The 17,218-nt window shown below is 48.8% G+C and overlaps 1 protein-coding gene across 2 annotated transcripts in view; it reads right to left on the bottom strand.

Moving 5' to 3' along the window:
- Window positions 1-17,218, bottom strand: part of UCHL5 (ubiquitin C-terminal hydrolase L5) — a 518,067-nt gene that overhangs the window by 462,367 nt on the left and 38,482 nt on the right. For both annotated transcript variants that reach the window (XM_069641075.1, XM_069641074.1), the window contains exon 2: window positions 14,295-14,358. In XM_069641075.1, coding sequence (XP_069497176.1) covers window positions 14,295-14,358 — 64 coding nt within the window. The remainder of the gene's footprint in view (window positions 1-14,294; window positions 14,359-17,218) is intronic.

Raw genomic sequence — 17,218 nt, 5'->3', positions numbered from 1 at the left:
AGAGGGGGCCAGGAGCAAGGACAAAACTACCACTGTGATGGAGGAGGATCCGGGCACAATCCAGGAGGTGTTGGCAGCAATTGCGGACCTGAAAGTTGCCTGGGAGACAAAATCGGGCCTGGCCATGAACGAACTGAAAGTGGCACTGGACCTTAAGGTTGGAGCGGTCCAGGAAGATGTGAACTTACTAAGACAAGATGTGAACACTTGCGGAGCGCACTGGAAACCTGGAAAAAGATTGCCCCAAACACAGCAGAATGCGCCGCCCACAGATCTGAACTCCATGCCCTTGTGCAGCAAGTAGGCAACCTGGAAACAGAGCAGAAGAACGCGCTAGACGCAATAATATCTGCAACGTTGGATTGCCAGAAGGAATGGAAGGGTCGAACCCAACGGAATACGCGGAAACCATGTTACTACAGGAAATAACAGGAGGGGAACTGACCCAGGGCTTTGCTGTTGAAAGGGTGCATAGGGCTTTGATGAGGAGGCCGCCCCCGGGAATCCCCCCCAGGCCATTGATTGCAAAGATTCTAAACTACCGAGATCGGGAAAGACTACTTGAATTCTTCCGGAAAGGGGGAACAATCGAAAGGGGGCCCGTTAAAATAACTGCATATCCTGACTATACCTTGCAGGTACAACGCAGCAGAATGAACTTCGGAGCTGTGAAAAGAAGATTGAGGGGAAACAGGTTATAGATTTATGTTGCTGTAGCCAGCCAAACTGAAGGTGTTCCACAAGAACAAAACTTTGTTTTTTGATACGCCGGAGGACGCTATGGGATGGCTGGATATGCAGAGCCGCCCCCAAGAATCGGGGATCCAGACAGGAGCCGGAGAAGATAAGTAACATGCTGTTGTGGCACCCTCTGTGACATAGCGTGAGACACTGGGACTAGAATATAGCATTAAATAAGGCTCACAGGGATTGTGCTGTTGGGAATGTGCTTGTTTGCAGGATCCGCTTGAACTGAATAATTCTAATTATACAAGAGGGAGCCCCCGAGAGACAACCCTTGAAACCCCATAGCATTACTCTTAGTTAGGTCACCATTAGTTTGGTGACGCCCCGTGGGGTCCTAGTCCTCGGCACCACGAGAAAGGACCAGACGCGGGTGGGCCTGAGATCCAGGGATGGAGCAGGGCATTTGATGGGGTTGAGTAGGGAGGGGGAAGGGTTGTGTGCACTGGGGTATGGGGGAACAAGGGGGTGGGGGAAGTTGGGAGGGAATTGAGCCAGAAAACAAGCCATAGGGAAAGACACGGGGAGTGGTGGGGAGAAGGAGAACATCAAGTTAACGGAATCGGGTAACCTCAGAATCGTGACATGGAATGTGCGGGGCCGCAATAGTTACCTAAAACGTAATAAAATAATGATGTACCTAAAGAGGATGAGGATTGATATAGCTCTGCTACAGGAAACCCATCTCACCAAGAAGAAATTAGAGGTGGTTAGGAGAAAATGGAAGGGTAGCGTCACAGGAGCCACATATTCGGCATATGCAAGAGGGGTGGTCACATGGGGGGCACATGTGCCGTTTCAGTTGCTCAGATCGACGACATACCCTGATGGTAGAATGGTGGTGGTGGTGGCGGGACTCCTGGAAAACATACCATGACACTGCAGCCTATTTTAGGTCTTTATATGGTAAAATGAGTCCCCTGTTGGGTGGCGCGATATTGTGGGGAGGAGATTTCAATTGCACCCTGGGATAGACAGGTCGGATAGCAAGCTAACAAAGCCTGCGCCAGCAGCTAGAGTGTTGGGGACATTGCTGACAGACCTCAAACTGGAGGACGTGTGGAGACGGTTGCACCCAACGGACAGGCAATACTCGCATTACGCAGCGCCACATGACCTGCATACCAGGCTGGATTATGTGCTCGCCACCGCCGAGATAGTGGAAGAAATGGTGAGCGCAGAATATAAAGCCAGGGTGCTTTCGGACCACTCGCCCTTGGTCTTGGAGTGGCGATACCGCCCCCCCAGGGCGCGAATCCCGACATGGAGGCTCAGAGCTGAGGCCCTACAAGATCCGGGATTCCGAGAGGACCTGAGGGAGGCCAGAGGAATATTTTGACATTAATACTGGCAGTGTACGACCCATGGGAACAGTATGGGAAGCATTCAAGGTGGTGGCGCGCGGGGTGGCCATATCAAAATCCAGGGGGGCATAGAGCGAGAATTGCAGGAAACAGAGTTAGAGGACTTGATGCAAAGGGGGGAGACCTCCCGGAGAGGACAGCGCTAAGATAAGAGATTTGTAAAGAGCCAGCAGTGAACTCTGGGACAAACTATATAAGCTAAATTATAAGAAATACACAAGGAGGCAACATGCGGGGGGAGACAAGCCGGGCAGACTACTGGCCTGGTTATACAAAAATGAGACACCCCGTCCGGTGATCAGAGAAATCAGGCTGCGGAAGGCCAGATCGGTAACACCCAGGAAGGAGTAAACGAGGAGTTCCTTATATATTATAAACGCTTGTATGAGGATGCAGGCGGAAATGTGGGTCAAGAAATTCAGGATACGATAGAAGATAGAGCTTCCCACCTTAGACGACTTAAAGCGAGCGGATCTGGAGGCCCCAATCACCTCAGACGAACTGGAGGTGGTGATCCAACACCTGCCCACATGTAAAGCGCCTGGGTTATCCAGCGAATTCTATAAGGCGTATAAACAGGAGCTACTCCAGCCACTCACTGCTGGCCATGTTTAATGAGGCCTACGAACAAGGGAAGCTGCTGGAATCCCTCCGAGAGGCAGTGATCATCCCGCTCCTGAAACCGGGCAAGCTGAATGTGGGTCCTATAGGCCCTTATCAATGCTTAATCAAGATCACAAAATACTCACGGCGGTGCTTGCCAATAGGCTTAAGCGAGTAATTGGCAAAATGATACACCCGGACCAAACGGGCTATGTCCCCGGCAGAAACATTACGGATAACCATAGGAGGCTACACCATATTATTGATCACACTGAGAAAGACCCGGGCGAACTGGCCATTGTGTCGCTGGACGCGGTCAAAGCTTTCGAATCAGTGAGGTGGCCATGGTTGATGGCGACCCTGAAAGGGTACGGGATAGGTCCGGGGTATATTAGATGGGTCAAAATGTTATACAGCTCCCCGATTGCAAGCATCAAAACGGGCACCATAATTTCAGATAAGTGGCAACTCAGAAGGGGGACTACGCAGGGATGCCCCTGGTCGCCCATGTTATATATTCTTGCGTTGGAGCCATTGGCAGTTTGCCTTAGGCAACAATACGGAGAGGTGGGATACGAACGACAGGAAATACGCACTTGATATCACTACGCGGATGGCATACTTCTCTATCTGCGCTTCCCGGTAGAGATTCTGCAATATGTGCTGGAAGTGATGGAGCGCTATGCCGTCCTCTCGGACATATCGGTAAACCCTGCGAAGTCCAGCGTGTTCCCCTTGGGGAGGTACAAAGGTGTTACACTGGAAAAACTGCTCATTTTGCAGATACCCTGGCAGACCGAGACGTTTAGATATTTAGGCATAAACATACCACAAGATAGAGGTAGAACACAAACACCACAGAGAAAGCTGTTGAAGGCATAAAAAAAAAAAAAAAAAAAAAAAAAAAAAATAGCATGGTGTTCTGGTCCAGATTACCCCTTGCCATGATGGGAAGAGCAGCGCTGATCCAAATGGTGGTTTTACCCAGACTGCTGCATTTTTTTGTAAATGTCCCGTTCTTGATCCCCATACGCTTCTTTGTTAGACTTCATAGCCTGTGCAGGGGCTTCATTTGGCACAATACTAGGAACAGGGTGGCCCTGTGGAAACTACAAAACTCATGTGATAAGGGGTGCATAAACCTACCGAATTTCGAATTATATTACTTGGTGGGACAGCTATTATACGTATCCAGGTGGCTGTCCGCAGAGGCCTCCTCAGAAGCCAGGCTTTTGCGGGGTGACTCTTGCCCATACTTTCTAAAAGAGACAGTGTGGCTGCATAAAACAAAAGTGGTGAAGATGGGGAGACTGCTGGTGCTGGGCTGGGAGGTCTGGCGCAGGGCATGGAGAACTGTGGGGGACCCAGACCTGCTCTCCCAGCAGGTCCCGCTGGTGGGGTTATGTGGGGAAGACTCCCAAATGATCAAAGGGGTCCGCAGATACTGGGAACCGGTGGGCCTGGCCACCCTTGGAGACATGGCAGAAGGGGGAAGCATATGAATTCCAGAGGTTGCTGGAGGAGACAGGAGTGCATAAGGGTCAATATATCACTTACACCAGGATCATGAAACGGTTGAGGGAAAGGTGGCCTGAAACAGTACTTGCAGAAGAACCCGATGCCACCTTAGAAATGATGTACAATGTCTCGGAGAGTGGGCACAAAATATCGCAGATATATGAGCTCTTGAGTGAGAGGGCGGGGAAGGAGCTGCTCCATCTGAGGTTTGACTGGGAAGGGGAGGTGGGTGAATCCATGACAGAGGGACAATGGGATAGAGCCCAAAAGGTACCACAAGAAAGTGTCCCGGAATGCGAGACTCCAGCAGATCCAGCTATGTGTCACCCATAGAGCTTACCTGACCCCCGGCAGAATAGCCAGGTTTGGTGGCTCAGCTATACAGAAATGCCCCAGATGTGGAGAGGAGGAGGCTGGGATGTTACATATGTTCTGGGCATGTCCAGAGGTGAAGCGTTTCTGGGTAGAACTGAAGATGAAAATGGCCAGGTGGGGGGTGGTGCTCGACGTGGGGTCTGCCTGGGCATGTATGCTTGGGAGTTTTCCTAGGCCACGTAATCTGAAACATTAGCAAGATGAAAGACCTGGCTTGTGTCTTGGCCAAGCGCAGAATTGCAATGCGTTGGAAAGCGGCCCACCGGCCTAGAGTGGAGATGTGGTGGGCAGACCTTCTGAAATGGGCAGACGCAGAAACTGCGATTTGGTATGAAGCAGTCACTAGAGGAGGGGAGGAAGAGGTAGGCCCCCTGATAGCCTGGAGACAACTGGTAACCTCGATGGCAAACCCCCACCAGGTCAATCATGAAACTGAAGACCAGGATGAGTTGACGATAATTGAGTTGCCTGAAGATGCTCAGGCAGATGGCACGGATATGACGGCTCAAGGTTTTGGGAGAGGGGGGAAGGTGGGGTGGGAGGACGGAAAACCGCTTTAAATTATGTAATGACTTAACATTGATCATGTACGTCCGAAATTGTTGCAATGTTTGGAGTGTTTGTTTAAAATAAAAATTGTTCCAAAAAAAGTAGGAAAGTGTCAAGGAATGCATGGTTCCAACTTATTCATTTCAATATTCTACACAGGGTATATGTGACCCTGGATAAACTGCACACTGAACACCTTGAGCCAAGATTGTCCCAGTTGCAGGAATGCTGGTCTGGCACATGCTCTGGGAATGTTCGGTTGTCACACCTATTGGCAGGCAGGGATTTCAAGGATCAACAAATTGTTGCACTCCAGTTTTGAGCATAGTCCTGAGTGTGTTGGTGGGGTATGATACCAGGGGGAGGCAAATGAGGGGAGGATGGTGGGGTGGCTGTTCCGAAGCATAGGGCAGGGACTTTTGTTGGGTGTACCCATTTGTCGACTATGCGGATATCTGTAACTGAAACTACTATACTGTGGTTTATATGAACACCGAAAACTTGAATAAACAAATGCTTTTTAAAAAGTGATCTAATTGTCCCTGAAAGTGACGCGTAATGTTCTATAGTTCTTAATATGTACATTGTAGGTAGATGTAAAAAACGAGCACTACAATTGTAAAGGTCCGTAATTTATTGTATACTCCAATTAAACACAGTTCTGGGGATTTCATTGCTAACCTCCTCCATTACGTCGGAACTCTCCTCACTGGACTGTCATCATCCCAGTTTGTTGGCTTACATATTTGCATTAAGTGCCGGGTGAAGGAATTTTTTTTTTTTTTTAAAGCGCGAAAAAGTAGCCACTGGACTGATGCCACTGACCGACTGTGGAATTAGTAATTAAAAGAACTTGCAGTCAGTCCAACGGCTACTGGTCCTCTCATGGCCACTGTTCCTCTGTTCTTAATTGAAACACAGTGACCCCTGAAAGTCAAGAGAACGTCAGGGAGAACTTTCCACCCCTCCATCCTCACCCCCACAGATCCCTGCACTTTCTCATTGTACATCTCCATCAGTGAACTATATCTCAGGCCAGTGAGGGTCTTCAGGTGCCAGAGACTGGGGGATATGGCGCTGTAGGGGACGAAGAAACAGAAGAAAGCTGGGATCGGGGGAAAGACGGACTGATGAGAGCGAGAAAGAAACAGGCAGAGGGATACATGGCAACGGGAGAGGGACACAGAAGAGAGCACGCAGAGAGGAAATGTTGCGGCAGGTACACGAGGTATGCAGAGAAGAGGGAAACAGCCGAGATGAGTGAGGCAGAGGTGGGAAGTAGAGACTTGGAAAAGTATAATGAAATATATGAACAAATAAGAGACTCCATGTCGGATAGATAAGTACATATTGCACAGATTAGAGAGAAATAACTAGAAGAGAGCAAGCGAGGGGCATTAAAGATGCAGAGACAAGCATGGAGAAAAGGAATGCAGGAATGACGTGTAGAGGGAGAGAAGACAGACGTGATGAGAAGCAGAAGGGGGGAAATGGGGAGAAGCAAAGGAGGGAAATGAAAAAAACAGGTAGAGAAGAGAAAAATATGGCAGCGTCAAGAGACAGAACGGGAAATGGGCAGTATCTATCACCATCAGCCTAGCCCTGACTAGCTCTATCCAGAATGTTAAAAATGTATAGCTATCCTCTTGGTTTCTGACAATGTAGCCTCTTGGCGGCTGACAATGTATATAATGTATAGATATCCCTTCAGTGTACCCAACCCACTTGTCACACTCCTTAGCTGGAACTGTAATGTAACTTGCATTGCTTTTGTCTTCTCACTCCCACACCTGATCTGTATATGTAAACTGTCGTTCTTTTGTCACTCAATGTAACAAAATGTAATTTGTCATGTATGTAACCAAATTCTTGCTCAGCGCCCCGATGCCCTAGGGCCCGGCGCGCTGTATAAATAAACAAATACAAATGTAACAGAGAAAGAAACTCCGAATCCCTTCAGATTATTGGGACAGGAGAAAGACGGCACAGGAAGAGATAAAAGGGAGAAAAAGATCAGAAACAGCAAGAGAGATGTGTGGGAGGGAGAAGGAACAGGATAGACAGGCAGCGAAATACAGAAAGACAGGCAGGGAGAAACATTACATAGAAACAAGTCATGCACAGGCACTGAAACTGGATGCTTAGTCGGGAGAGTTAGTCGCTTTATGCACCAACAGGAGATCAGAAGTATGAGACACAAAGTTGGCCCCTTGAAAAATGGCACCGAAATGGTGACGAATCAGTTTACGTTCCCTGTCGCTCCACTGCCATCTGATGGAGCTATAGATATTGCAGAAGTGAAATGAAGCTGCCGACGGAAAGTAAAACAAAGATGGAGGAGGCGGTGGCGGCGGCCGCCCGGTAACCCGTGCAGGGTCCACCTCTGCCTCCCCTCCGGGTAAGGGGGAGATCACAGGAAAATCAGCACTAAATTCACCAAAGCCCGCGAAGGGCGAACAATGGAAAAGGGGCACGTTAACCCCTTTATAACAAACGATCGTCCTACGGCAGGCAGCATCCAGCCCCTGCAGTAGGACGCCCGCCGTGGAGAAGAGGATTTTTGTTTTTCGTGTGAGAGGAATTTCGTGTGGCTCGAAGTGCTACCTGGAGAGGAGGAAGAGCCTGCTGGAAGACTCGTCGCTGCGTGCAGAGCAGTACAGCAGTGTCGCAGCCGGAGCAGCTGAGGGGCCGGAGCCCAGTTCCAGGAGCTTCCAGTGCAGGCGGCGACTGCAGAGGACAGCGGGCAAAGGTCCATCGAAGCAGCACAGGAGTGCAGCGGGACGCGTTGGCAAGAGGAGCTACCAGGGGGAGCAAGCAGATAGCTGGAGGTTTTCAGAAGGGGACTGTCCATTTGGTAAAACATGTCGCTTCAGGCAGGCAAAAGGGGGAAGCTCAGGGTTTTGGCAGCTCCTCCTCCGGCGAAGCAAAGCATAAGAGCAATGGCAAGCCTAAAGAGGTCAAAGCGAGAGAGAGAGAGAGAGATTACCAGACATGAGCGAGTTTGACAAGCCAGTGAGAGTCAAGAATACTATTAAAACATTTACCCATGCCGGTTAACCTCGTTGCCACGACTCCATTTCTTAAAATGTATCACAACATGGTGGACGCAAAGTTGTTGTGGCTAGGATTCAGGTGGGGTTTTAAGATCCCTGGTACAGGGAACAGGGGTATCGAGGAAGCAACCAACCTACGGTCAGCGCTTGAAATGAGGTTGTGGCACAAAAGGTGGAGAAAGAAATCAAGCTGGGTAGGGTGGCTAGCCCTTTTTCTCCCCCCCTCCTTGCCCCCCACCCCATGGACAATCTTGTGGTATCACCATTAGGGCTAGTGCCCAATAAAGGAGGGCCAGTATAGCTTGAGTCATCACCTCTCTTTTACAAAAGGGCAATCTGTGAATGATGGAATACCAGAGGAGTTGCGTTGGGTGCAGTATGCCTCCCTGGATGACGCAATACAGATGGTAAAAGCTGCAAGGAGGGGGCTGTAATGGGAAATTCCGATATTGAAATCAGCCTTCAGGCTGTTGCCGATTCACAAAGAGAGCCATCACTTACTGGGGTTCAAGGTGGATAACAGGTATTTTTGACAAGTGTTTGCCGATGGGCTGTGCCATTTCATGTTCTTACTTTGAAGCATTCATCACCCTTCTTGTTCGCATTGAAGGAAAAAGTGAGGAAGGACAGGGTCTTGCACTATCTTGACAATTTTTATTCATTGGTAAAGAAGGGACCGAGGAGTGCAGGAATCTCATGGCTGCATTTCAGGGCTTGATGGGAAGCATGAGGGGTCCCATTAGCAGAAGGGAAGACGGTAGGCCCGGTCACAACACTGTCAATTTCAATCCTCAGAAAGGTCAGTCAAAGGCGAATGCAGGCTTCCGCAAGACAAGGTGCAGAGATTGAAGGAGATCAGGGTAATGAAGGGTAAGAACAAAGCAACCTTGAGGGAGCTGCAGTCCCTGCCAGGTAACCTCAATTTCTCTGGGAGTGTAATACCCACAGGGAGAGTGTTTGCCAGAGGTATAGAACTAAAAACAGTGGCGCTACAGCATGCTTCCCAACATGTGCGGTAGGGATCTGAAGTAAAGGAGGACCTCCGGATATGAGAACATTTTTTGGATCAATCAAATGGGGTACTCTGGAGAGAGGAAAGGGCCAGCAGCAAAAGGCTCAAACGGTTTACTGATTCTTCTGGTCCTCACGGCTTCGGGGCGATCCTGGGGGACAGGTGGTGCGGTAAGGCATGGCCGACAGAGGGGCATCTAAAGGGAATCACAAAAGACATCGCACTGCTGGAGCCATTTCCCATTGTGGTAGCATTTATGCTATGGGTGCCCAACTGAAGAACAAAAAGGTGTCTTTATGGTCAGACAATTTGGCAGTGGTTCAGATTATCAATGTGGGGTCATCAAGCAATGTAAGGGTGTTGAAACTGCTCAGGGAACTCACTAAGCGCCTACTGGCTTTGAACATCGAGGTCAGGGCACGGCATGTCCCCGGCGTGAAAAACACAGCCGGTGATTCTGTCTAGTTTACAGAGGGAGAAGTTCCAAGGCAACTGTCCAGAAGCAAGGAAGGTGATGTCCCCGTTCAAGAAGCAGTGGTGGAGGATGGTTGGGGTGATCCGAGCTCTCCAATAGACAGCGCTGGCGCCAGGCACAGCAAAAAGGTACAGGGCTTGCTGGGAACGATTCACAGCATTTCAAAGAGATGTACTATCAGAAGGACAGAAAGAGTTACCAGTGAAGGCCTTTGTGGGCTGGTGCTGGCGGCTCAGGAAAACCAGAGCTTGGATGACATCACTTGCCGGCAATAGCCCATTATGCCAAACTTCGGGGTGAAAGGGACCCCACCAAGGAACATTACAGCACACTGGCCATGAGAGGCTAGGCCAAGTAAACTGTACTGAAGCCTAATAGGCAGCCCATGACGTAGTGAAACTACATGGTTTAATTAAATGTCTGAATATAGTATGCAGCAGTAATGAAGAGAGAGTGTTATTTATAGCAGCATCCTTTGGGTCTCTCAAGGTAAGCGAGCTAGTGCCCGAGAACAAAGGGGGCTGGTTTCTTGCATTTGAGGGACGTTCAGGCAACTTGCAGTCAACTGACCATTTACGTGCATAGGTCAAAGTCCAACCAGAAGGGGAAAAGGGTGACTATGACACTGCAGGCCATCTAGGCAAGTTTAGTCTGTCCGGTGGTGGCCTTGGCTAGCTTCCTTCAACAAAGGCCGCCGACGAACCCTGGTGCACCGCTACTGTTACATAGTGACTGGTCCGCCTCAAGATGCTTCTAGTTCAGGAAAGTGATGGATCTGGCACTAGCGAAGATGGGGTTGACGGATGGGCGGTTCGGAACCCTTTCAGAATCGGGGCGGCCACCTCCGCAGCAGCTGGGGGAATTAGGGGCTGAAGAGATCAAGCAAATAGGGAGGGGGTGTTTACATTTTTTCCGGCCTGATGTATCTTTTGAAAGTAACATGCCATGTTTCGTCTCCTTCCCATTACCAGCTTGTTAGGCAGAAACCTGTGCAGTTCCCTTAGGGACCACTGCAAAAGATTTAAGACTACAGGTGTTGGCAGTAAACCCACTTGGTAGCAGTCTGCACCACCCAGATTTACCTGGTAGCTGTGGCTGAGCAGTCACTCATCCCTCAAGAAGAGTTAAGCAGTATGCAAAGTATACACAATAGGCACTCAGATACAATAATACAAGCAAACACTGACCAGAGCTTTGGTATCAAAGTATATAATTATTTATTTAAAAACACAGTTGAAACACTCCAGCACTCTTATTGTAAAATATTCTAAACACAGTTACTATTGTAATATATACACCCCTTTTTCCTTATCAGATACGTCACAGTAAAACACCACTGATTTTCATACAGAGGTGAGCGCTCAACTAGATTGCACTCCAATAAGTTTGTGAGAAAGGGAGGGGAAAAAGACAGAATATGGAAAGGTACACCACTCTAAGATTCAGGAACACTTAGCAAGGCAGAAGAGCCAAAGTCACTGGTGAGCCAAAGTCCAAAGGCTGGGCCCACTCTTAGAGAGAGCAGAGCACAAATGCGCCCAAGATCACACAGTTACACTAGGCTTAGAAAGTCTTGCAGAGGGTTCAAAAAGAGTTTAGAGAAGCTTTAGGAAAGTTTAGCCAGGGTGTCCTAGACTAACCCAGGTTCGAAAGCCGGGGGCTAAATCTCGCAAGGGAAGCCAGGCGGGACACAGTACCTTAAGTGGGAAGGATCCTCCAGCGGTGGCAGTTGTTCCTGGTAGTGGGTGCAAGTTGCGTCGTCCAGGGGAAGAGAAGATCTCGACTTGGAGGAAAGATGAAGGTCGTTGCACTACCAGGGAAGAAACCAGCTGCAGAGTTTTCCGGTTAAAGGTGGTACCTTTGTTTCGCGGTCGTGGTAAAACGTGCTATCCCGGTTGCCGGGGTGCTTTGCACGGACAAGGCGGGCACGAGGTACGTCGGGAAAGCGAAGAGACAGTGAAACTGGTTATCTCCACCAGTCAAAGGAAGAAGACTCTCCGGCGGGAGATCTCCTCTGTCGTTGGGAAAAGTGGTGAGGCAGTCCAGCAGGGCTCCACCGGTGGTGGTGTCATGGCAGGTCGGCTCAGCTTCTCCCTCGTCGGATTCTTAGGTCCTGTGGCGACTTCTGAAGTTCCAGTCCCCAAAGCCCTGCTTTTATGCAGCAAACCCCCATTCACTCAGCCTAGCTGTCACTCAAACATGCTAAGTGGTGAGCCGGCCGGCTCACCACTTGGGCCAATCAGGATGGAGTGCGACTTGAGTTGCCTAGGCAACTCAGTCCAGGGTGCCTAAATTTCCCTCCACCCCTCCTAAGTACCCCAGACAGAGTGGCACCACTATGGAGGGCTTCTGTGGAGAAGCCCGCCAAAAAGTGGAACAAAGGGCTCGACTTGGGTTGGAGTCACAGAAGAGAACACAAACGCCATTTTAGAATCAAGTTTTGGCAAAAAATACCAACCGGAGAATTAATATTAATTAAATAAACCGGCGGTATGTTCGAGGCTACCGTAAATAATTAAATAAGGTAGTAGCCTAAAACAATGGGAAATCCCATAGGAAAATATTCGCGGTAGAATATAAGAAGTAGTATCCACTGCCACCAGCCAAAACTCGATCAGGGGGGACGGAGACGTGCCCCCTCGACTAACAGACCCCGGGGCAATTGAATTGCCCCAGCCAGTACGTCCACAATATGATTGTTTGTACTGGTTCTGTTCAGAATTTAAGACCAGTAAAGTCAATGGTGACTTTACATGCCCTGGGAGACAGTAGTCAGTCCCAGGCTATGGAGTCTATTCTGGGGGGTCACTATGACACCCCTGTGTCACTGCACTGAGGGTGCTGTGTAACACATCACAAAAACACATGAAGCCCTGTGGAGTAAAAGACCCCATAGCCCATTAAACGCATCTAGATTCAAAGAAACACACTCAAATCATGCCCAAGAGTGAGGGTAAAAGAGTCTCACTCTTGGCAGGAGAAAAAATAAACCCCGAAAATCCAGCAAAGCTGCTAGGGGACTCACTAGGTTGGGAAATTCAGTCTAAACAGAGAATTCTCCCTAACACAGCTTTGCAGAGGAGGAAGAGGCGCTCCGTTTGGGTGGTGGGGCACTCGTTAATTTCAAGGGCCGGGGCAAGCTGGACACCACAGCAGGAGGAGCTGATGGCCAGCGAGTACCGGATCTGGTGGCATGGGGTGCCAGGGATTACATGGGCACAGCTGCATGGGCTTATACGGAAGTTGCTGGGTAAGCAGCAGAGGCCAGAGGTGCTGGTCATCCGCTTTGGGGGGGGGGGGGGTTGACCAACTTGTGGAGGTGGGGGGGGGGGGGGGGGTCTTGAGGGACATGATGCTCTCATTACAGGAGATATCAGCACAGCTGGGAAACGTGTGGTCGGAGATAATTCCCAGGCCAGAATGGAGGGGAGCTGAGAACCAGACGGCAGTTGAAAGATCAAGGAAGAAGTTGAATTGCGCCATGTCTATTCTGCAGGGGCAAAGGCTTCCAACATATCAGACGTGGCCGGATCAACCAGTATACTTTCTAAAAGATGGAGTTAATTTGTCAGCAATGGGAATGGAGCTCCTCTACTGGAATATATGTACAAAGCTCTTGTAGCTATTAAAAAAAAGCAGAAGGAAGGGGGAGCCACAGTGGACGGTCACCCACCAAGTGGCATGGCGGTGTTTGGGCGACCAAGCACAAGAGAAAGACTCCGAATGAGCCAGGAGGAAGCCGGAAGGGTCTTTGCTCTTCTCGAACCAGCGCCTCTTGGGAGCCTAACAGCAAGGGCATCTGGTGGTAACAACAAGGGCTCAGCTTCCCCCAAAGAAACGGCGAACTCCCCGCCCACGGACACCTGCAAGGGCAGGCGGGGGCTCAGGCACAAAGGGTGGGGAGAGTTGGGCCTACTATGGACTTGGTGCAAAGGAATAGGGAGAAGCAGGTGTATTGGACACGGAGCAGGCGCCACACACAGACTGATTTCCACTAAATGTGTACAGCGATTCTTTTGTTGTGAAAATAAATCTGCGGCCAAGTTTGCCATTTTGAAGAACTGTCTCATTCCAACTAATTTTCTTAAAGGGAAAATAAAGGGAAACGGAGTAATGAGTTAAATATGGCTCATTGATTGGCCCTGGGTACGAATGGATGCAGGGGTTATGCAAGGTAGGAGCTCACGCCAGTCAAATTTTCGCTCGCCATTTGCGAGTGGAAATTGTGCCTCGAGATCGCCATTCTCCGTGACCTTTGTGACCCTCAGTTCTTTTCTCCTTTGGCGATTGTGGGTAGACAACCAGATGTGCCAAGTTAAATATCATTAACTAAGTCGGAGAAATCCCTAGTGGCCCTCCCACCACAAAAAAAGTGAAAAATCCATGTCAGCATGTATAGCCAAGGCCATGTTCTAATAAGGAAAATTGAAGTTCAAATACATGCCATCTGTTTAATTAGGTAACAAAATTGGATCAATTTAACAGCCACTTTCCCACGTCTCCACTTGTCGAATGAATCCATTTGTTAAGGACTGGCGGGAAACCCACAAATGGCTTAAAAAGCCACCAAGACTACAAAGACGAAATTGAATCACACATACTTGAGCTTTTCAAAGTTCTCAGGTTCCAAACTCCATATTTCTTCAACTTGTGCCCCACAGCAGCCTGAAATTAAAAAAAAATGTTTAAAAAAATAAAAAGAGCAAAGGGGTAAAAACGTAGTTGCATAAAACGTCACTCGCACACCCTTGGTTCACCAAAGCACGGCATTTCTTACTCAATGCCTACTACCCAGAGGAAAATATCAATTTTAAGACTCAGGCAAAGGAAAAAAAACAAAAAAAATAAAAATAAAAAAAAACAAACATGCGTTCAAAGCTGCCCAGCACTTTTGTGCAACAAGTAGCCACTTCTGATCCAAGCGATTCTCAGACAGGTGATGTGGACTGGCTCATTGAGCCAGTCAGAGATAGTGCACACCTTGGATAAAGAAACGACGTGGCAAGTAAAATCTTAAGAGGGATGGGAGGGCGATCACCATCGGGAAAGCGTCACGAGTGGGGAATGTGGATTTGATTGTGGTCTTGCTTGAGGCTGGGGACTAGCAGACAGTCTGGTTCTTGTTGCACAAATAGGAGAGGGGGGGGGGGACAACTTCGCTGTTAAGTTATCTGCCAACTGTGACAGGGTCATGACCCCCTCCCCCAACCCCCCCAATCAGGGAACCTTCCCGATCTGGGGAAGGGTGTTGGCCAGACCTGGCAGTGTGAGGCAGCAAGGGACTTTAGGGGAGCCCCAGTCACTGCACCCTCCAGGGGGCATTGACTAAGAATCTTCTGGTACCACGGTTTCACAATGCCAGTCTAATGCGTGATCTTGTCTTAAAGAGCCCCAACTCCCAAGATGCACCTGGGCACAACCAAGAAAACTGGGGCTGAAACCAGAGGAATGGAATTGTGATCAAGCAATGACTGGACTGGGAATTCTTTCACCCAACAGATGATACCCAATACCTGAACCGCAAACCCCAGGGAATGGTGGAGCAATGCTAAATGAACTGAAGGGGCTGCAGGGGAGACAGAAATTCTCCCAAAGCCCAGGGAGAAACCAAACTGGCCAGAATAGAAAGAAAGCCACCAGAAAAAAAAGAAAAACTGCAGTCTGAGCACACGGCTGCCACCCTGCAGATGAAGCTTTGAGAAGGGGTGAGGCTAAAAGCCTTCCAGAGTAAGTCCCCAACCACCAGTGAGATAGCTTAGCCAAATACTGGCCAAAAGCAGCATGTGACCAGGACAACCAATGAGAGATGGGAGGAGTGTTGGAAGAGCGAAAGATAGGCTATACAAGCCCAGCAAACAGAGGAAATCAAAAACGGTTCTGGTGAGGTCAGGTGAAGCAACATACCAGGCAAGAGGGTGGATGGTGGAGTGCTGGGGAGACTGGCAGTGTTCTGAAGGAGGGCAGGCATGGGGGGCGGGGAGGAGAAAGAAATTAAGAAAGAGAAAGGAGAGAACCCTGGTGAAATGGGGCAGTCAAAAGAGATACGTACTGCCATAAACAAAATAAAAAATTCGGGCCACTGTCTAGGTTTCCCCGTCAATATTAGACAATACTGGCAGGTTTGAGATCTCTGCAGTTTCCCCTCTGAAGGGAATTTCTTTGAAGAAATTCTACACTCATTCTGTAATAAAGACCTCCACACACAGATGATGCGCCAGGAATTTATTTTCACAGCCATATTTCGAAGCAAAAACCACAGAAGGAATGTACATTTTTCAATATAGGTGTCCGCCACCAGCCCCTGGCAACATTTTCTTAGGATGGAGAGAAGCTGACTAACATGCAAGTCATCCTGACACTTTTAATGAAGATATGTTCGGCCTTGGGATGAACAGTTCTTTGGAGGCTCGCCGTCGGCTAGCCCTTGCAGGAACCTCGGGTTTCCATTCCCATTGCCTCAGTATATCATGTGAACGTTTTCCAAAAAACAACTCTGCTTATTATGCGAGCGCAGCGTTAAGGAGGCAGACTGCATCAAGACAAAATGGCAACCTAACAGTTCCTTCCTTTCAGAGTGAAGTACTCTAAACCAACATGCTACAATGTTAGTAAGTCCATTCTTGGGTTAAGCTGTGGTCTACCGTTCCTACACTGGCCTCAACTGAACTATGTACTGATATCTTATTAAGGTTGTCCAAATTGCCTCCAACGATTATTCCTAGGTCATGGAAACAGGTGATCATGCCAATTTATTTTGTAAGGAGGTTGACATTCATCCCCATGTTCTAGACCCATCTCCCCAATTGATACTTCATCTAACTTTCTAGCTGGAAGATCTGGTTAGGTGGGTAGAGTCTGAATATCCTTGCAACAGGATTCAGGAAAGGCTTGGGGACAGCGTTTAACGGGTTGGTCTCGTCTCTGTGCCTCGCATAAGATGAAAGGGGCTCAAGATGTTTTTTGTATGTGGCTAGCCTGGATCTATCCTCTGCCTTTGATAGAGTGGATAGGCCAAGACTGGAGAAAGTGGAATAGTGGGGGATAGATTTGGGCCTTTTGTATATGCCACTTCCCTTTCATGCAGAAAAAAGTCTGTCAGTTAGATTGCAGTCAGAGGGCAAACTTTCCAAGCCCATGCAGGTTGAGAAGGGTTTGTGATGGGGGGAGGGGAGTGACTAACATTCCGTCCCGTTTCAACCTGCACATCTGTGTACAATGAAGGTGCTGGATGACATGTCCCCCGAAGTTGGCGGAAATGAGGGTTAGGTATATGGCCTATTTATTTTTAAATTGTGTGAACAACCCAAAACTACTGGATCAAACCCCGACTGGCCTCCAACAGACTCGGCTGGGTCATAGAGTACATTTGTGAGAATAATCTGGTCATAAACTTGGAGAAATCTAGAACTATGTTCAACTATAAGAATAAGAATCAATACAATTCCAGTGGGCAATTACGGATAAAGGATAGATGAAGTGGATCAGTTGATTTATCTAGGCTATATTTTTCCCCAACAGGAATCTA

This window comes from Ambystoma mexicanum, chromosome 1q (genome assembly GCF_040938575.1).
Source record: "Ambystoma mexicanum isolate Mex_15411 chromosome 1q, UKY_AmexF1_1, whole genome shotgun sequence".
NCBI lineage: Eukaryota > Metazoa > Chordata > Amphibia > Caudata > Ambystomatidae > Ambystoma > Ambystoma mexicanum.
This window is presented reverse-complemented; position numbering and strand designations above follow the sequence as displayed.